The sequence below is a fragment of the Takifugu flavidus genome, chromosome 15 (assembly GCF_003711565.1).
Source record: "Takifugu flavidus isolate HTHZ2018 chromosome 15, ASM371156v2, whole genome shotgun sequence".
In the NCBI taxonomy this organism is placed as follows: Eukaryota; Metazoa; Chordata; class Actinopteri; order Tetraodontiformes; family Tetraodontidae; genus Takifugu; species Takifugu flavidus.
In genome coordinates, this window is record NC_079534.1 from 11,415,932 (window position 1) to 11,439,922 (window position 23,991).

The 23,991-nt window shown below is 42.1% G+C and overlaps 1 protein-coding gene across 1 annotated transcript in view; it reads right to left on the reverse strand.

Moving 5' to 3' along the window:
* The window catches only part of LOC130538315 (receptor-type tyrosine-protein phosphatase F), a 101,754-nt gene that overhangs the window by 60,895 nt on the left and 16,868 nt on the right, over window positions 1-23,991 (reverse strand). Inside the window, exons 2-5 of the mRNA XM_057055713.1 lie at window positions 23,527-23,701; window positions 14,527-14,672; window positions 13,522-13,663; window positions 907-1,095 (exon numbers count right to left, since the gene is read on the reverse strand). Coding sequence (XP_056911693.1) covers window positions 907-1,095; window positions 13,522-13,663; window positions 14,527-14,672; window positions 23,527-23,626 — 577 coding nt within the window. The 5' untranslated portion in view covers window positions 23,627-23,701. The remainder of the gene's footprint in view (window positions 1-906; window positions 1,096-13,521; window positions 13,664-14,526; window positions 14,673-23,526; window positions 23,702-23,991) is intronic.

Below are 23,991 nucleotides of genomic sequence, written 5' to 3' on the forward strand. Positions count from 1 at the left end.
ATTAGTGTGCTTTTTCTGCCATCACTAAATTGGCCTCATTTCAGGTCACATTCAGTAATGTAAATCCTGATACAGCACCAGATGTCAAGTGAAGGGTTACAGATTTTAAAAAAAAGTGTTAGTCTGGGGGCATTACATATCAGCACATTTTCAGGCACTCTGACTATATGCAGGAAAGAAAACTAATTAAAAGTTTGTTCATACAAGGAAGAAAAAATAATAGCTGTAAGAACAGTTTTATCCTTGTTATAAAACATAATCAAACAGTTAAGAAGATGTGTAGGTATTTAGCTTGTGTAAAGCAAATCTAAATTGGGCTCCACTAATAGTAGCTGTGTTTTTAATGCTGTGAGAGCACACATGGTCCGACTGACCTGTATTTGGCTTCTGCTGGGCAGATCCAGTGCCAGGCTTTTTCTGGTGCAGCGCTCATCTTTAATCTTTAAGGTTGCTGACCTACAGCCTGCATTGACACTCTCTAAGTGAGGCAGATTTAGTAAGGACCAGCAAGGCTGCACCTGGTCAAAAGCCACTAATCCTTTCACCTTGCTTTGCCATTTTCAGCTAATCCTGGTCAGTCAGGCACTGTTTATATTTCAAGAGGACTGTTGATGTGAGCATAAAGTACTTCATTGATTTTCTTTTTAATTTCAAGGTCAAAATGCTGGCTAGTGTAGCACCACCATGCTTCCTGGTCACCTGGTTGAATGCGGAATTAATTGTTTAGTAGCATGGAAAGTTCATTTGAGGATTCAAATTCTTAAGCCTCATTATGATAGAGATGTTTTTTAATCTTTAATCCCTTTCTCTGATACATGAACAGCCCTGGCGTGGTTTTTGGGCAACTTGTGAAACAGTTCAAATCAAACCAAAACAGAATTGAAACACAATGCCATCAAACTGTACCTGAGCGAAGCTGTTTAATGCGCCCGTTGCTGTTACCGATGTCCACGGGAAGCATGTCTTTGAACCAGGAGATCTCTGGGTCTGGGTTTCCACTGGCGGCACACAGCATGGTGGCAGTGCGGGTTTTTTCAACCACCTTCAGCTGGGGGCCCATATCAATAGTGGGAAAACCATGTGGAATCTGGTTCTCTGGAAATAAAAAAGATGCATAGAATTAAGAATTGGAAAAATCAACTAAAAAGAATAGTAATATAAGTGTTTAGCGACAGATTCCGCCAGCTTCAACACTGCAGTGATAGTCAAGGTTTGTCTGAGCTCTTGATCTGTAATACAGGTTGAATAATAATAAAAAACAACCATAGCGCGCTATTATAGAACGGCAGATCGAGCATTATTTGGATTTCAATTTTGGTTGAAAAGAAATCCTGTCTCTGATTGATTATCATAGCAGGCTTATTACCCAGAACTGGGAGACTTAGGTTTAAACAGAGGAAGGATAGTTGCAATCTGCCTCTGGGCACTCATGCATAAATGAGTTGCCTTAGGCTTAGCAGGCTAAACAAACCTATTTGAATAATCCAGCTCATCATAATGGATGTAGCACTGTATCCATGACAACACAAAGTATAATCCTTCAGATCAAATTTTTAAATCTAAAGTGAGTGCATATTGCGCAAATATTTGCTGACATATATTCCAAATACAAAGGACATTCACTGTTTGGGGCATCGGAGAGTGGTGCCCTGGGTAAACATCTAGCACCTCTCCACCTTAGAAACATAAAGTTACAACAATCAACAGCTCTGAGATGCACACCAGCTTGACATATCAGCAATTAAGAAGATATTTCCCTTTTTGAATTCGATTTTTGGGAAGAAGAGAAGGAAACATTCCCGCGCCATCGTGCATTCATAGCCACTACTGTGAGGTCAGTGTCCAGTTGCACCTAAAAGGTTTTCATCTATTGCTTTTCTGAGTAGAACTCATGTGTAGAATTCTAGCACAGCATCATCTGTTCTTATAGGTTTGTGTATGGACTGTAGCCAAGGCTTCAGACGTAGTTGATAAATCCCTGCAGGATCTCTTATCTTTGTGTTTAATGTTTACTTCCTGTCAAATGGGGAAAAAAAAAGAAAAAAGATTTGTTTTCCACCATCTCAACCGAAACCACAGCACCTCTACAAATAAGACAGCGATAATGCAACAAAATAATATGATACACTTGGCACAGACAGTACGTGTAAAAGTTTTAAGGAAAATGTAGCTGAAGCACAACAAAATATACAGATAATAACCTCAATGCAGATGCTGGTCCATAGTCACGAAACAATAATGGACCTTAAATGGGGGCTATATTCATGTCAGTGGACAGGACCTTGGATTTGGGGTAAAATAAACATAAATGCATAAGAATCATCATTTATCAATGCTGACATTTCTCTCCTAGTAACTCTTGTGGCTGATCTGTCATCACGGGAAGACAAAGGGGGTGGGGGGGGTTCCCTTTGTTATCCCTCTTTAATTTGAAAAGAAGGGATCAGGAAATTTAGAGTAAATCCAATGTACCGGTAATCATCCACGTGATGTTGGTTGATGTGTGTGAAGATATAGGACATTTTTAATAAAACACGCGCTCAAGCCTGGAGTGTGAGTCACCACAAAAGCTCTGCGTTTCATTTTTTTCTACAACCAGAAATATCTAAGCGAGGCGAGGATCTAATGATGATAAAATTTTGAGAGCTGCAATATTAAGACAAAACGTGCTAGGAGGGGGAAAAACCTTCGGTTGTTGGCTGCAGCAATGAAACTGGAAATGTTTTTTTAATGCAGCTGCACTAAACATTAACAACAATACAGTAGAGTATATGGTTCACGCAATGCAGTGTTACGACTGTAATAGAGTCCAAGGATGATGGGATCCATACAAGATTTTGATCGCAGAGTGTTTTTAATGGGATCTTAAGTGAAACTGCAGAGTTGCAACAACAGAAAGTAGCAGAAAAACATTTGCAAGGCCAGAGGCGACGCGTCAGTTGCGAAACTAGGAATGCCTGAACATGTTCTTCCACACTGGGAGAATACAATTGTTCTCTCAGCAGCTGTTTATCACACAATGTTGTTGCAGTCAGAGCTCGGCAGATATATCTGCATTACAGCCCTCGGTGCGTTCGCACGTCTGTTGGGTGCTGCTAAAAGCTTCTGCATTCAACCAAATTCATACTGTCACATAACACCGAATATCACCAAACCAGCCACGCGAGAGAGTTGTTTTTTTTTGAGTGCTGACCTTTCCAGTCGCAGGAAAAATGTACGTGTGTGTCGCAGATGTGTCACTGCCACATTCAATGAAAACTGGCACCTGCTGAAAGACAATCCTTGAAACGCTCCGGAGCAAATCTGTGTGTTCAGGTGGCAAAACTAATAAGATGCCAAGCATGGAGGTGGGATTACGACATCGTCCTGCGCGATGGACTGGCGCAAACTAAATAGGGGAAGAGGAGGATTAGCTAAATGGTTGAAGAAAACATGGTGTCATTGGTCAGAACATTCAGTACATCACTGTCCTCATTAAACCATTCCTTCAGTGGTGAAGAATTGCCATTGTGCAATGACCTTCAAAGATAAGAGGTTGCAGGGCTGTTTTTGTGAGAAATAATAGTAACGCTATAAAAAATATATTGACAGAGCAACCTTACGAAAACTAGTTCAGATAACTCTCAAGCTCATCTGTAATTTCTAAAGGGAGAAGACTACTCGACGTTTTTAATGGGAAAGAAAAGGTCTCATAAACCACGGAGACAGGTAGTGTAATTTCATTAAAAAATAATTAAAAACTAGTCCAAAAAAATAGAAAGGAGAATAGAAGGAGAGGAGGAGGAGGAGGAGGAGGAGGAGGAGGAGGCTAGGGAGGGCTAACATGCCAACCTCCTGCCAGTTCCAATTACCAGTGTGAGTGGAGTGTGGTAGCTAGGGCAATGGATCTAATCAGAGTCCTGCTGAAAGAGACCCGTCCCTGTCCTACTGTCCCACTGGGAGGTGGCTGGAGCTCAATCCCACACTACAGTCAATCAATGATTTCCCCTTAACCAAAACACATTTATCTCAATGGGGGAAAAAAAAAAACCCAAACGCCCCAGTTTCTTCATAACCGGGAAGCCTTGGCAGAGTATCACAAGATCTAGCAGCTAGACATTAAAAGGCCCCCCTAATTTCTATTAAAGCATGCGTCATTGCTTATACTGAAAGTGGTTAGACACCACGTAACCATATAAATATATGCCCACGAATAGTGATAAGGAAATATTTGCCACTTTCACGGTGCCAACAAAATAAAATTAGTTAAATATTTCAGGTAGAGGAGAGGCTGCAGAGATTACATTTTCACTCTCTCCTATACAAAAAAAGTGAAAATAAAAAAATAAATAAAAACCACACTTGGAAGTCGAACCTCCGTGGGTTACTAAATATAACCCCATATTTGGTGTCTACGTCCCAACTGGTCTACGTCAGTCTTGGACTGAAAAGCAGACATGCTGTCTGCAGACACAAAGCTAATGGCCTGCAGCTGTTTCTGGCCAAGAACATGGTTGAGACTGACATTTGCATTTGTCAGATACATGGAGGAGCCGTGCGTGAAACATGTCAGTCGCTGCTGAAGGTGCTAGCTGAACTCTAAAGCCCACGTGAGTTCATCATCTTGGACCGCCGATGGTGTCAAAAGAATTAGAAAGGATTAAACTGAAAAACTGGGAGGCATTTTTAGGGACTGGCATGGTGCCGTGGGGGATTAGAAGGCAGTCCTTATATACACTCTTACACACTCTGTCAGTGTTTTCGATATAAACTCTTATTTTCTCTATGGCACATACACAAGTTGAGTCTTGACTCTTTAGCCTGATGTTTATTGAGCAAGGCAGGAATAGATGATCCTTTATTAAATGCAATCATTCAATTAGCAGAAAGTAACTAATAACCATGTCAAAAAATGCAGATATTCATGTAACTGCAGTTGAAAATTTGACTTGCAAAACTTCTCACACGGTCTGTGATGAAGGGCATGTGAGACGGGCCCTTCTGCTCTTTAGAGAAATACTAGCTGGCAAAGCTGCTGCTGCAAAGGTCTCCTCAGCAGGGATGACACCATACGCCCCATATCAAAGCCCCGGCAAAAGGGCTATTGATGTAATAATGTTGTAATGACATGAAAATTAGGAGAATCGGGGCAAACGTACAGTGCGGGAAAAGGCCTGGAACTTGTCGGTTGTCTCCAGCACAATATCTCTTTGTCTGGGTGTTACTATGGTGACTGAGCTTCATCAAACAAAGGTGTGAATGGCACGCAAAGGCACACCTGCATGCAACGCACCGTCGCAAAAACACAGTCATAACAAAAACACTGTTGCTGTTGTTGATAGACGCCAAATGCTGGCGGCATTAACGCTGCACTTTTTCTCCGTTGCTTTTTTTATTCAAGTGCATTTAGAGTTAAAAAGCCTGTAAAGCAAGCCATGACCTTTGAGATAATACACTTTTTTGTCTGGCTGAGCAGAACATTTGGCCACACTTCCTTGCCTACAGGCAGATAATCAATAACAGTCATCTAATTTTCCCCAACTCTTGCTTTCTTTCTTCTTTATCAGTCTCTTCTTTCCACTATCCCATCCCGATTCTATCTTTTTCTCTTATCTAATATCATTCTTCCGCTGCCGTCACGATGATCTACGGTCCTGCCAAACGCCCTACGTCTCTTATTTATGTCGCAGCACACCAGACAGTACACAGGCCTGGCCTCTGACCATTTATTCTAACCCAAGGGTGGTCTTTTGGATTTAAATGGTTAGGCTGACAGAGTCACCTTGTGCGACAGGCACTAATGCAAAGGATCGCATTCTCCATTAACTATGCTACATGAATTGCACAGCTGTAGGCTTCCATTTTGAAATTACAGCTCTAATTCATGCCTCTTGGTCCAAATGACAGGCATCTGATTGAAAACCCCTGAGATTATAGTATTACAGAGTACATAGTTGCTATGTTGCTGTTCCTAATGTAACTTTTTAGGGGGGAAAATTAAAATATGGCATTCTTTGGGAATACAGCGTGGCTACAATGAGGCTAAATATTCCTCCAGGAGCCTTGGAAAAAGAACCGACGGCGACCAACACTTGGGAAGTATGATGGCTAATGAAATCAGCCAACAGAAGGAAGCAGAGTGGTGGTCTGCAAATAAATTAATTAATTGATGCTCTCCACAAGTCAAATTAATCATCAGCAGAGCTTTATTGTGACACGCTTAGTGTAATTACAGCAGATAGCGATGACTTTTATGAGTTCTGAGAAAGGCAGTGGATGTAGTGGAATGTGGCAGGTTCCGTTAATTAAATACTCACTGACTGGGCTCCTGTGACAGCCGTTATGTGTTCCTTCAGTCAGAGATAATGAATAATACAGGGGGGTCTGTGAGTCAATGTCGACAGCCTTAACTTTGTAATGCTTGCAGCAGTGATTGGTGTTAATTCAAAATAACATTTAAAAGGAATAGAACTTCCTGTAAAAGCTTACAACTGACGAGGAACAACAGTCATTTTTAAAAAACAGTTAAAAACAAGAGCAAGAGAAGGGAAGGAAACAGAGCGGTCTTCTTCCCCAGATATATCTGTAATATCGGTTTTAGATGATTTTCATGCAGTTACAATCATTTTGTAAATAACAGTGAACAATTTAGAGGGGGAACAATGTGATATCCAAAAAGTCCCTGGGAAGGTGGTTGGAAAACTGATCAACTGAAGAACACAGTTCAACAGCTTCAAAATTTAAAATGGGAGTGTGCTAAACATGAGAAAAATGCCAAGCTTAAGGCCAACCACTAAGGTGGAAGGTGAGCCCGAGCATTCCCCCAGCCTCTGATGGCCCAGTAGGCAAGCCAAGAGAGCTTGGTGTGTAAATGTGAGGAAAGCGGGTCAGAGGGAAAGGCCTCCCATTAGCCAGCTCATTGAGTGCAGGTATTAGAACTCCCCTGACATGCAGCAGGCTCAGCCATTTAGAACCAGGCAGAGCCTGTGGTGCTGTTTGCTCATTGGCCTGCAGAGTTTTGACCTGGACATTGTTCACAGTGAGCGGAAGTGCGGGTCCACCACATTTCTTTCCCCTCATTGTGCCGTTTTATTTTGTTTTGTTCCACAAACAAATAAACAAACATCCAGAGTATTGCCTTGAAAAAGCAGCGGCTGAAGAATGAAAGCTTGCTTGCTTATTTAAGGCAGATAGTTAATAGCAGATGTCAATTCATGGACACCTCTGTCTGTTCCTGACAGACATAGAGCAGATGTGTGTGTCCTGTCATATCTTCGATACGTTGTGAAGCTCCAAGACAACGTCAGAAAGAAAAGTTCAATATGTCCTGACAAACAGCAGGAAGATGATACAACTCTGCTGTCTATGAGCGCATGACAGAGGCCCGAAGCTGGCAGGCACCGCGTTGATGCACTGCAGTTCACCGTCATCTCACATCTGAAGAAGAAGAATTCTCTTCATATTGATTTTGCCATTTTCATTAAGATCTTTTGCTCAGCAGTTTGCAAATAGCTTTCTTAGAAACACAAACATATTAAGCACTGACAATGTCTCGCTCACAAAACAGGACAAACGTGCCCGAGCACCCCGCGACCTTCATTAAGGAATAAGCAGCAGTACGCTGAAGCGATCAATGTCCCAGCATTATTGTTTCCTCACACACTTTTCAGGGTGCTGAATTAGAACTGAGCAAACATTATCATCCTTTTTTGGGGTTAGACATATGAAATGGGCTTGTGGTAGCCCCATCTGGTGGGAATTGGGCTGAGAAGCAGAAGGTTCTGGGTTCAAGACCCAGTGAAGACAAAACATAGAAGGTGTTCTGGTAGTAGGGAAAGGGGCCAGAGCACTGCCGAGCTACCCTTGAGCAATGCTCATATAGGGCCCTGCAATGAATTGGCAACTCATCCAGGGGTGGACCTGCCTTCGCCCATATTTTACCCTCCCCATGACCCCGAAAGGGATAAAGCGGTTAAGACGAGACGACAGGACATATGAAATTAAACAGACAAAACATCAATAGTAGACCCAAAGCTCCCTAACTCCCACTAGCCAATGCTAAAGTTATTCATAGATGTCAACAATGACAACAACGTCATCGTCACAGGCAGAGCTCGCTGCTGCCACAAGCCTGACAGAATTGATAGAGGTGACGAAGTCTGAATGATAAAAGATTAGCTCAGAAAAGGACTCCAACCATATGAATCCATACGGTAAAAGAGTTCTGTCAGGTGTCAAAACAAGCCTATCAGGACAGATCGATAAACGTGGGCAATTCTTGTAAAACCCATCTGCACCTTTCATCATTATGAGTCTTTATTATTAACGGCAAAACTAGATATGACGGTTGCTGTGTGACAAACCAGAGTGGCGGTGACGTGCCTTTCAAATCTCTATCCACGTCTCTGCTGCGTGACGTGTTGCTGTCGCAAGAACGATGACTCAGAAATGTTGCCACCTGATGATGACACAGCCTTTCCTTGTAAAGGCAGGTCTGTCCAGGCGGTAACTCTTTATTGCATTAAGAGTACGTGGGAGGACTGTGCAAAGATGATAGTTCAGAAGTGATCCCAGCACTGTGACACAAACCGTGGGTGCACCTGTACACTGACGTGCCTTAAGCAGACTCCAAACCTGTTCTGCGAGTACAGTGGCTGTTTTGCAGCCTGCACCACTCCCGTAAACACCCCACGGTGTCTTATGTTAAACATGAACGTACGCTGCTTCTCTTCAGCTGCAGGAGGCCGAGAATCCGCCATTAAAACTGCAGCATGGATTCAACACAAAAAATGCACGAGCGCTCGGGAGGCAAATGAGAGTGAAATAGTAATGTGGCGGAATCAGTTATACAACAGACCTTATTTTGGCAGTTGTGGATTATTTGAATAGGGAGAAGGAAAGGAGAGGATTAAGTTGTCCGAGAAGCAGAATTAAATAATTCTCATACAGCTCCTGTATGTATTTATCTTGCCAGGGAAGAGGTGCAGTGTGATTTCAATGCCATGTACTGTATTCACTGGGGTTTGCTGTCCATATTTGCCTGGGCCCTGTGATATTTATTGCTCTCATTGTGCTGTGGGCATCATTTGCCTCTACTCTGTGGGCTATAATACATGCAAAGCAAATACAAGACCTTTTGTATCGTGTGAGGCTGTCATTTCTGACCACTATAACCCTAACCCTAAGCCCTAATAACCTACCATGACTAATAATAATATAATAATATGCTGGGAGTCAGGTCCCATCTTTAAACTGGTTTGTTTTTAATACAGCTTTATAATTTTCCAATCAATACATTCGATGGGTATTGAGAATTGGGCCTTCATCCCGCTCAAATTTGCTGATTGACATGTTTTTGCCAAGCCCGTGGCTTTTCTTCCCTCCACATTATACGGCGTGATTTCTTGCATATTTCTCACTTGACCTTTCAGAAAACTGCCCCCACACACACCCAACAGTGCACGGTCAGACACAAGTTGCCAGGAAACTTCAAAAAAGGTGTGCAGCTGGTCTGAAGGAGAACCTTTCTAATTTACACCCTGACGGAGGAGGATTCCAGTAATGATGCTGCTTTTGATCTCGCACCATTAGATAACGTTCCTCCGTACCCAAGACGGGTCCGCTGTCTCTCAAAGGACACGAGGACGTTTTCCAGTACTGCAAACGTGTCTGAGGATGTCTCAGATTCCAGGGCTCATTCGGAATCACACGGAGTCCTGCAGATATCCATCTTCCCTGTTCATGTTTGTTATTGCTCTTGGACTAATGACGCTGAAACTGAAAGGCGGGCTGTTTTTAATCAATACAAAAGACTAACGCTGCTTTGGCCAAAGCTTCATGCTTGTTTTGGAAACACAGAACGAATGCAGAGCAAACAGAGTTGAAAGCCATTTTATTCTCAGGCTAAAACACAGTTTTTCCAACTCGGTGTTTTTCAAATCTTTCATAACACTGATACGTGAAGTCCAAAGCCCCGTTCTCGCCCCCTTATTTTTGCTTGAAAAACCATTGTTCCCCCTACAAAGCAGGGAATCTGTGCCTTGCTCCATATAATATCACCTATTTGATCATCAACACCAGTGTCACGACCTGGATCTTGATCTGCACCATTTAATTTTACACCGTTGGAGCGTTAATAGCAAGGAAAGAATAAAACATCACCTTGACACGGCGCGAGCAGCACACTGCCTTTAAGACTGATGTTGTGGGCCGCGGTGTCTTTTCTCGCCGGCAGTGTGCATTTCATACATCACTGAGACAAGTACCATTTACCTGAACATTTAGGGAGTCGGTTCAGTTCAAGATGGTGGCTCAAGGTCAAAACAGCAGCACGTTACCGAAGTAATAACTCACTGTTCCTTCTGGTCAGCGCCCCCTTCTCCCCTTCACACGACAAACAATAGGAGCCCTCTCCACTCGATGTAATAAAGACAGATTACGCACAGATGAGGAAACACTTTAAAACAGAAGTTATAGAGAGAATTGACAGTAACTTATTTTTAACACATGACGTGTCAAAGTCAAACCACTTCCTTACGCGTGTGCTCGGTCTTGGGGTTAAAATTTAGACAGTAATTACACTGCATTCAAACATCTATGGGAACTTTTGGAGTCCCAAAAAAATAAATAAAAAGGATTTAAAACGGATTTATTCTTGCCGTTCCGCCATCTTGCGTGTTTGACTCACAAAGTGAGAAACAGCTTAGCCGAATCGCGCCCGTGTGCGTCTCAACATTATGACCTCTTGGTTGGGGGGGGGGGGTGTCGTGAGAACTGCCATTAACAAAGAGCCAGCCTGTTATGGTGTGACAGAATTACAGAGTCACTCGCAGCTCATGACCGCAAAAGCTCAAGCGAGACTAGGTTTTAGTGTAGGAAAGGGTTCGCGAGCACGTGAGCAGAATTAGAAACTCATTTTCGGTGAGAATTTTGTCATTATACATCAAAAACACAGCAGAGAAACTGCAAATGTTTGTGCGGGGAAGTAACCTATAAACCTGGAACTTTACCTTCCTGCTCGAAATAATAATCAGAAGTCTGAATAAAGCTGAACTGATATGACAGTTATAATCCATATTTTGCAGAATTGGCATAAATAAGGAGCCAGTATATGAAATAACCATAATTAATACTCGACCTTCCTTTGCTCCACTAAAACCTATAATCCAGATGGACTTAGCGAATAATGACTTCACCATTCTCACTCACTGTGTAGATAATGGCACTCAACGTATAATGACACGACTGCACGCGGGTGGAAGTCACATTTAGTCGTGCAGGAAGTGTCACGCTTTACTTTTGGGAAGCAAAAAGCAGCAACTTTTGCTCATGAAGACATTTTTCAACCTTTATTATTTCAGGAAAGGTTGACTGAGGCTTTTAGGCAATGCTCAGCTTCATTTGCCTTCACGCAACGAACTGTTGTCCTCTGTTATTAGTTTCTTAGGAGCTTTAGTGGTTTTGTGCCATGCTTAGGGGTGACAGAGTAAATTAAGCTCACCGCAGATCAGCAAGTTTGTTTGACTTCCCTTAGATTTTATCATTTGATTACAAAAAAACAACAGCAGCAACAACACTGTGACATGAGATTGGATTCTGAAACCTTCAGGCTACTACTGCACCATTAAGGAGGCTGATCATTAGTCTCCGTCTACTTGGCGCTGCCCCAGTGTTTTCCTGTTTAGTGCTGCTGAAGTTTACTTGATGTATCGCAAGGCTACAAACAATAGGCTAAAAATAGAGGTGAACTGCCGGCATCGCTCCGTGAGTGTGCGTTTGTGCCTGTGAATATGCATGTGTATTTATGAAGGGCCTTGAAGTTGTCCGGCACATCCTCGGGGGTGTGGATGAACAGATTGTAGAAGTTATGCTGATTACATATGAAGTGTGGTTCTGTTCTCCACCAGCCACTGTGACAGCGTTAACATTTTCAAATCTTTCTTTGTTGAGGAAGAGGAGTAATATTTTTATGTAGCTTGAATACGAAGAAAAGGATCACTGTCGAAATAAACAAGCTGTTAAAGTTCGCTGACTTGAAGGTTATTACTGTTATTACTTCTTTAATCGTCAGAGTGTTTACTCAGAGTATGAGTTACAGTATGTTTCTCTTTATGTTTGCTACAACAGAACCTGTATAACTTTACTGTGGACTTTATTCATATCATTAAAAATTACCCAGAGGTAAACAGGTGATGTCACCACCCATTATAGGGATTTTTAACATATTCTCATGTATATGTATTTCATATTTTGCCGTTGCTCCATCATCAACATGCTTGCTAAATGCTTCACTCTGGAGGTTCTCCTGCTATATTCACATATGTGGCTTGTGCACATTTGCTCACAAAAAATCCTGATAAATACAGAATTGCAGCACGTATGCAAATGTGACTAAAACGACTTCATGCAAATCTAATCCCTGTGCGATGAGTTGCTCAGTGTTGAGTAAGATGGTTGAAACCAATTTCCTTGCGCTGTTTTGCCCCCAAACTCTGACCCAGAGACCGATTCTCATCTTTTTATGTGCAATTTATTTCACAAAGCGCCGTTTCTCAGATCTCCTGGTACAGTAAAAGGGGGGTATAGAGAAAAGAGAAAACATTTTTGGCAGCATGTGACTTGAAAAGATTAGAGGATTGAACAATATCATCAAATAAGTGTGCAGAGAGGGAGAAAAGAAATCATGAGCCTAAAAAAAACGGAAATTCTTGCAGGGCTGGACAGGCTGTATCTGAATGAGCAGGATCTGCTTTAATGTGAGAGTAATAGTGGAAGACGGCCTTAATCCTCCAATCTGCCCGCTCTTGTATTTTTTCTTTTAAGTTTTAATGAATTCCATTTTTGTGATGACTAGCACTAAGATAACAATGCTGCAATCATCCTAGGAAGAAATTCACACTCACAACTCAGCGATATGGAACACTGAGCAGGCAGCATCCCTGTCCACATAAATCACACACACAACGCAGAAAGGAGGTTCGTGGAGGTCGGACTCGCCCAAAGGCATGCGAAGTTGACCTACATGTGGAAAATTTATACTTTTATATGTTCGCATGGGGCAATTTTCCCCTCTTCTCTGGTCTTTGAAACACTAATTTCTACTTATTAATTTAAAAGTTGAGCATTACTTAAACATATCGGCCATCTTCCCGTCTAATTTTCCTTTGATGAACCAGTTCCTATTTTTTCTTACAATACAAGGAAAACATCATTATAGCCAATAAAAAAATGATTTTTTTTTCATGCGGTGTGACTGCATTGCGGTAAAAAGCATTTGCTGAATAGCTGAATTGTATGCTGTCTTATTTAAAAATGCATTCCTTGCATTTTATTTGCTGCTGCCTTCTGGGCTTGACATTAAGACAAATCTACTTCTCTGTGACACTGCCAATATCAGGAATCAACAGAGCTTATTAATGTTTGCCCATGATTTATTCCAGGAAATACTCGCATTTGTTCTTAGATACACTGGAATTAAAGCTTTGGAAACCAGCAAAGCTTTAAAGTTAAGACACCCAGTGGAGAAAAGAGGGTTTATCTTACCTTCTAGGACCGTAAGCTTGGCACTGGTGTTGATTTCTCCTAGACTGTTGGTGGCTGTGCACTCGTAAATAGCTTCATCTCTGTGTGTCCGCAGCGGCTGGATCCTGAGCACCGAGCCCGAGCCATCATCAAACTCAATCACCTTGAATGTACAAAACAAAGTAAAAGGCAGTTTCTTTGTGATTTTGGTGGCATTTTCTTTTTCAAACAATCTCAGATGCTGTGAAATATGGCAAACATTTGCTTAGATGTGCAGGTGCTGTTGTGTTTCCTAAATGTGAGGGAGCAATTTGGCCAGTTTAGCAAATGTCTATTTTAATGTCGTGCTGAAAAATTAAACTTGTCAGCAGCGTAATACAAGTCCGATGTTCTCATTTAAAACATCTAATAAGGAAATGGAGCCAATGTTTCCTTTTAAATACAAGCAGCAATCAACCATAACACTTAGGGGGGAAAATGTAATGGTGTAACATCAAAAACCCTGGCTGGCGACCACAGCTGTATGTTAGAGAAGAAAGACGGTAATTTGCCATCTAAGGTATTTTCTTGTGTTAAAAAGAGGGAAGGGAAATAAATCAAGTAATGCATCAAGGTATCAAAGAGATCCATGGAGAGACATGGTGGAGCTGAGCAGCGGAAGGGGAAGGATGAGGGTGTGGAAAGACTGAAAGAGATGAAGAGGACTATATAAATCAAGATGGAAAGAGATTAAAGAGAGGGGAAGCCTGTCTGGTCTCCCTCGCTCTCTTGAAGAGTTGGTTTGTTGCTCAATAACAGAGCAATTGATTGTGTAAGCTGTCTGAGTGTTTGCTGAGTCTGAATGCTGTCAGAGGGATGTGTTTGCATTAATGAGCGAAGGTTAGAGGCTGACTAAAGCCCGCGCCAGTTAATGTTTAATCACGTGTCTGGTGATTGTGCAAGCTTGTATACATGTGTGTGTTTGTGTGTTTGTGTGTGTGTCATGTGCATATGTGGATGATCTCAAAGTCACGCAGCGGTGCTAACCTCAAAGCGCTGGGAGCTGACTTTCTTGCCTTTCTTCATCCAGGTGATTCTGGGTTTGGGCTCCCCGGTGGCCTGGCAGACAAATGATGCGACTCCACCTGAGATGCCTGTCTGGTCCTCTGGGGACTTGACAAAACTTGGCAAGCCTGGAAGAGACAGAGTAGTGGGGGGGGGGGGGGGGGGGAGAAGAGGGGAAACGGTATGAGAATCAAGTAAAATGAGACGAAACAGGATAGGTGACGGTAGTCGTGTCACTGCGTAAGAAAGACTGAGCTATTACACTTCCTACATTAAAGAAGCTTAGGGCTTTGTTGCTGTGCACACCTGCAGCTAAATCCTAAAAGAAAACATCACGACATTGTCTGCATTTCACCGCATCACAGTGAATTTTTTCATGCCTGCTTTAGCTACCACAGCCTGCTGCAGTTTTATCTGCAGGCCTCTACCATTAAACCTAATGTAACAAAGGAAACGACACTAATCCTGAAACAGCACATGCCATCAGATCACTGAAAACCAGGCAAATGGCACTTAAAGAGCAACACTGGGATCACCCCCTTCATTAAAAAGCACATTTAGAGGCAATACTTTTGGATTATTGCCATATGTAAACAAGAACACAGCATCACCGGGAGGGGAACCACCTTCCTGTCTTTTTTTTTCCAGGGTGTTTTTGTCAGGCGCCACACCCAACATACAAAAGAGCGACAGGCAACTGTCACCTTTGTGACTGAAGAATCAATAACATTAATTATTAAAGAGGGAGGTGGGGACCTCTCTGATGATGTAGATGTTGATCCACAGAGATATGCACACCGGGGTGATTCATTACGGTGTGCACACAGAGGAGACATAATTCCAGCCATGCTGAGCACACACTGGGGATAACCCGGCAATGGCTACCGCCATTATTTTATGTTTTATGGGTTCTAATAAAAGAGTGAATGGAGATACGCATGTAGTGGAAGTATCTAAGATCTAGTTAGCATAGCATAGCCTCTTTCAGATAAGGATATAGCCTTCAGAGAACACATTTTCTAGGCGTAGCGGTTATTTTTTTCCAACCTCTGCCCTTAATGTTTGCACATAAAAGGTATGGTGACTCTATGCCTTTGAAACAAGGGCATTTGAGAGGAGCTTTTTTCATTGTTTGCAAAATAACACTGCTACATACATGCGGTATAAAGGCACATGCATACAATAACAGAGCTGGGGTAGTTGTGCGCGTATCAATGTAATGTTTTTAACAGACTGATATTTTATGACAGAGATTGGCTTTCATCATAAGATACCATACTGGATTTAATTTTGACATGGAATGATCACCTGTAAGGACACAGTAGAATCATATCCCTGCAAAATGTTTGCTATACTAGCAAAATATGTTGATGCAAGAAATCCATGACAAGCAAACTGAACGTTGATTGTCCTCCCTAAATTAAAAGTGCCGTGTGACCATGCAGTTTTGTACAAAGGTGCCTACAATAATTTAAGAAATTCATGTGAGTCCTGTGACCCTCTACACTGTCCCAAAAAACACCCGACATTTGAATATTTTCATTTCTGTTCTCGCACCAGTAAAATGAAACTGCAGCAACCCTGTAAATCCACATCTGGACCGTCACTGTGGCCGGGTCTTGTGGGTGAGGGATGATAATCATTCCCTCCCGGTACAGTTCTTAAATGTTTTCCAGGTTTTTCATGGGCAAGTAACAAATGGAGACAACTTCCAATAGTCTTAGTAGACTGAGCTAGCATGCTGCACTCTAATTATTTGAGCGCTGGAGTACCTTTTAACCTTTACCTTCTCTTCTGTCTGTTACAGCAAGCCTTACATACTTGCAAGAGTTGGGAGCTTTACAAAAGTAGATAAATTAAATCATGTCTTTTCATGTACAGTACGTGATGGAAAAGGGTTTTCGCTGGTCGTGCTCATTATTTGTTTAACTGCACCCATATGAACAACTGTGCTGACTTCTTGAGTGTGTGTGAATAAAAAAAGAGGAGCGACATGCAGATGGGTGCTGCAAAGCAACAGACCCAGCAAAGTAGTTGTGTTTTGTGGAGCTTGTGAGCAAATCCAAAGAGAAAAATACACTTTTTTGGCACTTTTTCAGAGCTCTTGCTGCAACATATAGGTAGATTTTGGCTAAGAGCGTCGCCACGGTGCCTAAGTGAACACTCACAAGCCTCCATTATGTAATAAAAACAATTCGGTGCTGGAAACATTTCTTTCGTGTTCCCAACTGAACCACTTGCTCTGAAAATGTAAAAAATAAACATTTTCTTTTTACTTATAATAACAAAAAGAAATGTAAGTGGTAAAAACAAGATGTGATGACTAAAGAATTATATGACAAACTATTTTGATATTTTGGGCTACTCTTAACGCAAGACTCCAGATATTAAAAAAAGGCAAATTAAGGCAATAAAATATCAAAGATATAATCCCGTGTCTAAGCGTGCCTCTACGCTTGCATAGATCACAGTTGAAATCCTTGTGAGATGATTTTTCATGCATGAGCAAACTCATATGTGCCACAAAAACTTAATATCGAGCCCACGTCGTTCAGATGGTTTCAGCTAGGCTACATCAGACAAATCTATCTAAAAATCTGGGCTATACTTCAAGTCAGATAGCCACAATCTGACAGTTTTTTTAACACACAAGGAGAAGCATAAGAGCATTTTTGGGACTAAGCCTCTGCAGAAATCTTCCATTACCCACTGCTCGCTGCTAGGATATCAAACTGGTGGGACTGCCAGTCGTTTTCTTAGACAGACAAAATCCAGACCCGACCCTTTTTTCACTGCCTGCGTCCCATTTTCAAGGCTGTCAGGCACTTGTCATGTGAAAACAATGGCAAGGAAGAGGTGGAAAACACATAAGCCTACCTATGCAAATTCTTTATTCAGCAAGTGACTGCAGCACTTTTTCCCAGCTTTGATATATCGTGCTGAAACCTCCTATCTTGGCGTGCAAGGCTTGAGCCTGTGCACTCTGATGCCACAACTGTCAGGCCTCCAGCTGTTGCATGCGGCTGCACTTATTGACTCATGCGGGGACGTCAGATTCAAAGAGGCAGCCAATATTATATATTTGTCAAAGGCCACTTTAAATTGTCCCTGTGTCATGTGAGGAAAGTTGTGAATATCCTGACTTATTAAAAAAAGTAAAATATCTCTGCGTGTATCCGATGGAACTTATTTTGAACACGGTTTCTGACGTGTGTTAAAAGGGTCAGCTGCTTCAGTTTTTACAGATGCAGTGCAAATGTTCCCTTCCAGAGCAATGGCCACAGTAAATGCAGAGCCAGCAGGGGGACCTGTGTGAATGGCACTTGTGTGACTAACAATTAGGATATTCCCAGGCCTAAAGGAGTTCCCGATGAGAGCTACTCTAGGGTGTAGAGTATCAGAGATCGATCCACACAACAGAGAGAAAGCCATTAATTCCTATTAATAATGGATTAGCAAGTTATCATTTTCACGAGGCAACACTTAGTGGAAATTTGTCTGATGGCATCAGCACTGGTTGTTTTAATGGAACACTTCCATTAAGACCTTTTTCGGGCCATTAGCAGGCAACTTGTTGGCAATTAATTCCATATAAAGCTGCCTCCCCTGCAAGCTATTTACACCACTAAAGTCAACTGCACTTCAGGCTGTTTGTTTAAACCAATAAACATCATGTTTGCTATCTGCAATTCGCTTTTACAGCTGAACACTAAGAACTGTTGTTTACTCTCAAATGGCGCACGGACACAATGCATGTTCCAATGCATCCCGCCACTTAGAAACGTGTCGGTTTTCTAATCGCAGTGGACGACGGGCGCGATGTATTTAAGATAAACGAGATTTTTTTTGCCGCTTAATTCTACACGGGAGTTCAAACGGACGCAGCTTTTTTTGTGTTTATTTGGGTTTTTTCTGCAGATGATCGGGTTTTACTGCACTATCCACTTGTCCGGTTCAAGTCAGCTCATGTTTAATGTTCAGGTTCTATAAAGAAAAATATATCGACACTCTATCATATTTTCAGATTAACTGTAAGAGACATTCACCGTCACTGACATTACATATTTAACGCTATGTGCCTGAACCTTAAGGAAATAAATGAAAAGAATGACATAAAAGTTTCAACGCACTCGTGGTCTGCAGAAATTGGGTTTCAATCAAGCCATCCAGTCCTCAGTGAATTATTCAAGACAGTGGAGGAGAACAAGAACTCTAAGTGCAATTACCCCTCACTTCTCTCCTCACAGTGTGAGCAACATTAAAGTAATGGATTTCATATACTCCGGCTGATTAAGAACAGGCCTGCTGTCTTTCTCTTCTTCTGTCAGTCAATTTATGGCATTTAAAAGAAACACACAATGTGTCTTGGTGGCCACCGCTTCAGTCATTGAGAAACGGGCATTTAACAGTGGATAAATGCTCCTCGTACCTGGAACTCCACACTTCAAATGTACCAGACATATCACCATGGCTCTGTCTGCTTTGAAAAACATGCATGTAAAAATATATACAATAATATTTTTATTTTTCTAAAGCTACACGGTCTCTTACTGCCGGCTAATATTTAATGTCTGGAAGCAAGTCGTGCACAGCGTGCTGCCGCTGAGGCCGACGTGAATGCAAAACCTCCATGTTTTCAGTGAACTCGCACTTCATGAAGTCTGTGGTCCTAGTCAACGAGACAGGTCTGTTAATGTACTCGCTGAACTGCACAGCTCATCTGCATAACCCTGGGGCTCCATCACCTCTGATGTTCATTTAGCTTACGGTACATGATGAAATGGTCTCTTTCGCAATGTCATGAAACAAAATCCTTTCTCCAGTTTTGACTTTCATTCTACAGCATTGGAGGTGTGTGTGTGTATGTGGGGGGGCAATCTGGGGATAATTGCATGCAAAACCATAAATAAGGAAGTAAAAAATACCCTAAAATATGAATCATCTGCCTATAAAAGGTGACGCCTTTCCAGTCAAAATGAAAACTACTCAGCTAAACTAGCAAAGAAATACAAAAGCAGATTTGGACAACGATAAAGGGCTTTGTTAATTAGGCTGGGCAGAACTCAATGGTCACCTTGGCTCAGGGGTTGGCATTAATAGAACAGTGTGTGGAAAGTGTTAAGTGTGTTAAGTGATCCCAGGAGACGGTGGGGTTGGTGGCTGCTGAGATAGCTTCTAGCTTCTTCCCAGATCTCATTCGGGGGTTTGCTCTTCATCCATCACCATACACCCTCTTGCGACCCCTCTCACCTCATTAATTTGCCTCCCTTAGATTAGACTTCCCTCTGAGACCACAAAGAGCCCCTGCCATTGTTCTTGTGGTTATACCCACATTGCCCGAGGCTTTAAGTGATTCAACCCTCCACTTCCTAAAATTCAGGGGGAAAATTAAATTATGTTGAAGTAGGAGAATGGATCAATAAAGAGACACTTGGCTTACATGGACCACCTTTCAAAATCTATGATCACAATGTCCCCATGAAACATTTTTCCTGTTAAATCTAATTCACATCTAATCAACCTCTGTGCCCACCAGTTGTTTCGGGTCAATCATCCTTTAGCGTTGCCCAGTCTGGGATGGAGGCAGAAGGTTTAGGTCGCTGCCAAATGCTCCGTTCCTTCCCTTCCGACGCCATCAGAACGGGAGGCCGTTGTTGGTGGGCATAAGACAACAACCTCCCATGACACCTCCACAAAGTCACAATTGCTGACACTTTATCTCGCAGGTGCTGCCTTCCCCAAAAGGACCCCACCTGTAGGATGTGTGTGTGTGTGTGTGTGTGTGGACCCCAGCTGTGTGCTAACTGCATTATACTCCCACATGGATATGGCTACTTTTAATTAAAAAAATAAAAATCTATTTCTATCCCTGGCAGTTTTTCCACTTGGTGACCATATGGACACTTATAAATACAATGCAAGTTCGACCCCCACCCCCGATCCTACCCCATCTGGAGTGTCCTCTGCCAAACCACTATGGTACTTGGGTTCAACCCTAAGAGATTAACGCATCGATCTAATGAATTTGTCATCTGTTTTCAGTTGTCTGGGGACGGAACGCGCAATATTTTATAGGGTTCAACCACTGAACAACGAAGAAAAACAAATACTATTTACCCAAACCACAGGTACTGCACTCCTGCAATAAAATGAAAAGCGAGCAAGACATTAAAAGGGTTTGGAATGAGATTGCCGTTTATGAAAAGCCATTTTGAATGTGTTATACGACTCAAAGTGCCACTGTAATCCTTCTGCCACCAGGAGGGAAAACAGTAGCCTCACACAGAAAGCCCTCAGTGGTTTTGCCTTGACTGAATCTAAAAGCCACCCAAGATTAAAACATGAGAGGCATGAAAGGAGACACATACATCAAAAGCTTATTAAATCCAATGAAATAACTCACTATGACAGCACTACCAAAAGATAACCATTCCATTTAAGTGCTGGGCATGTGTGACTTTGAGGGTGACCTCAGGGGCCAGCGGCCTATTGTGTACGAGAGGCTGTATGAAGAGCTGGTTGATTAGGAGAAGTTCCCCAGGGATCGATGGGATGTCTGTGATCAACGCTCAGGGTACTCGCGCTGTATTGCAGTCCTTCTGCATGATGTCATAAGATGGATGATGTCATTCTCTATAACATCGATAGCACTGCGGTGGAATGGCTGATATTTGTGCCCCAAAACCACGGCGAAACATCAAAACTATTGTACGAAGCCACCACGGACAACCGCCAACGGGTTGCAGAGGCTCTCCTAACATTAGAAATAATGTTAGGTTACTTTAGAAATAATGTTAGGGGACTGATAGCAATCTGCATTTTTAAAAGGGAAGATAAAAATGAAAGGGGAGGCCCCCACCAAAAATATCTGTCTGATTTTTCGCCCTGTAATACAGGAAATCCAAACCAGAACTATCAAGTTCGCACGTTACGTACAAATTATAGGCATGAAATTCACATGCCCCTACAATTAGTGGCAGGTGTTATTTTTGCCCCCCCACACCCTGTCTTATTTTAATTCTACGTCTGCTTATTTTGCAGTCAGGGTAATGGCAGGTTTCCGCTTCTTTCCTGGTGTCTGTATGGTAAACTACGACCAGACAGAACAGTAAGGTCGTTCTCCCCCTTGTCTGTAGAATTCCGACTTTTCCCAAGTAACTCGGTCATATTTGGAAGTGCCTTTGTTTAAGGCACAACAGTGTCTTTGTAATTATAACTGATGAATTAGAGACCAGTGCAAACTTGTCGTCATGGCGCCCGCCAAAAACAAAAACAGAGACAAGATTTCCGCCATAAAGCCTTTTTTTTTTTTTTTTAAATCACTGAAGATGTTCTTTTGACGGGTTTCAGTTGTTTTATTCAGAAATAATTGTTGCTATGCTGAACCCATGAAGGGCCAAACGTGTTCTGCCCCAGAAGGACGGTGAGTCGTGCCAAACGGTTCTGCTGTCGCCACGAGAAGGCCGACATCAGCGGACGTACCCAAAAGTGCATCAAACACATCTAAAAACTGGAGGTGAATCATTTCTTTAGTGATAGTGGCAAATTCATCCCAGCCAAGTCTCATCAAATATTGTTCCACTACTTTTAAAGCCACTGACATTAAGCTAGTTTTAATGATCTCACGAACGCACATTATCTTTGTGCCAATTAAAATGAAGTCACAGCGGGACATGCGGAATTCTGCTAGAGTATTGGTCCTGCAGATTTTATTTGCTTTAAAAAGGACCTATTTCTAATAGATCAGCTTTATTTCCTCAAATAGCACCATTTTAGCGCTGCCATTTTTTTTTATTGTAGTCTTTATTATTCCAGAATAGGTATGCAAATAAGAGACTTGCCATATTGAAAAAAAAATTGGTTTGGGTTCTGTGAAGCCATATGAACGGATTTGAGTCAAATACATTTCACAGTGTGAAAATCTAAGGCTGACTTTAGTGCAGTGACGCATTTTTAAAGTCCTACTTAAGTTCAAGTGCTATATCCAAGGGTTTATTTGGTCCCATCACATTATATGCAGACAACAGAAACAGCCTTAGCAGACCAGGAACGAACGCAAAACCACAAGGTCAAGTTAGCTTTGATTCTGGACAGAACTCCAGACGCACAGAAAGGCGGAAAACGCCACAGAACCGAGCGGGACGAGGCAAAGGGTTCAGAAAAATAAATGTTCCTGAAAGGAAAGGGGCACTTGTGATGGTTGGATGGTGAAATGTGAGGGTTTGGGGTCTAATTGAATAACAGTGACCCTATGATAGCGCATATAGGGTTATGTGATGAATTAATTCCGTCCCTGACCCCTTCTCCAGTGGGGCAGTACTACGTGGTTGCCCCCCAGACCTAAGGTTCAGCAAGAGTGACACATTTTCCTGTGCACCTTCTGCCAGCCAACTTTGTCATGGAGACTGACAGAGGTCGCAGAGTAACATTCATGCTGTATGGATGTGACATATTCTTAATTTCTGCATCTCTCAGCAACAATAGATGTACACAGAAAATAGAAATAGAATAAATGTTGTGTTTTTAAGGCAGTTCCATGGATTATTATTATTCTGTTTATCATGTACCATATTTTCGCCACCTTGAGGTGCACCGTATTAAAAGGCGCAGTCTCAGGTACGGTGCCATCTCTGCCATCTTTAACATGGTAAAACATACCGGTACGCTAGCTTAAAACATGCATGCTTGCGTGTATTTAGCAATGTACTCATGTTATTTTTTGAACGAAATGAATCCGAAATGGCTTTTTATAGATTTAGGAAATCGGTGCACACGTAAGGCGCACTGCATTATAAGGCACCCATGTTGGAGAAAAATTAAGACTTTTAAGTGTGCCTTATAGTCGCAGAAATACGGTAAATGGGCTTTATTTTTCTTTTTAAAAACATGTTCTGTTATATGTTCTGTTAAAATCCAAAATGAGATTAGTTATTAGAACCTTCAAAACGGCAAAAGAAAAAGATTTCACAGGTGAAGACTTACTCTCTGCCAGGGATAAGAAGACCATGCAGCTGAGCAGAAACAGGAACGGCAACGCCCCTCTGGGTGAGAGGGGCACTGCCAGGTGAATTTTAGGCACCATGTTCCAAGTTGGCACTGCTTCCTCCTCGGTCCCCCGTTAGGCACGTCCCACTCTGACAGGATCAAAGACTAACACCTGGGAGAGCAAAAACACACGCAGAACAGAGGTACAGGTGCATTAGTATTCAAAGCCAACGCAGATTTGCATACATTTGAATGTGTTTAATAGCACACTAAAGAAGTAATATCAAACTGTAATTAAGAGCAGAGCAGACGGCAAAGAGGCGGAAATGTTGCCCCTCAACAAGGGCCATCTTTGGTCACGATCAGAAATGCATCGACTAGCCGCTAACAAAATTCCGCTTGGGGCATAGAACACAACAGAAACAAATGTAACACGGATCACAGGAGTGAGGTTTGGAAATG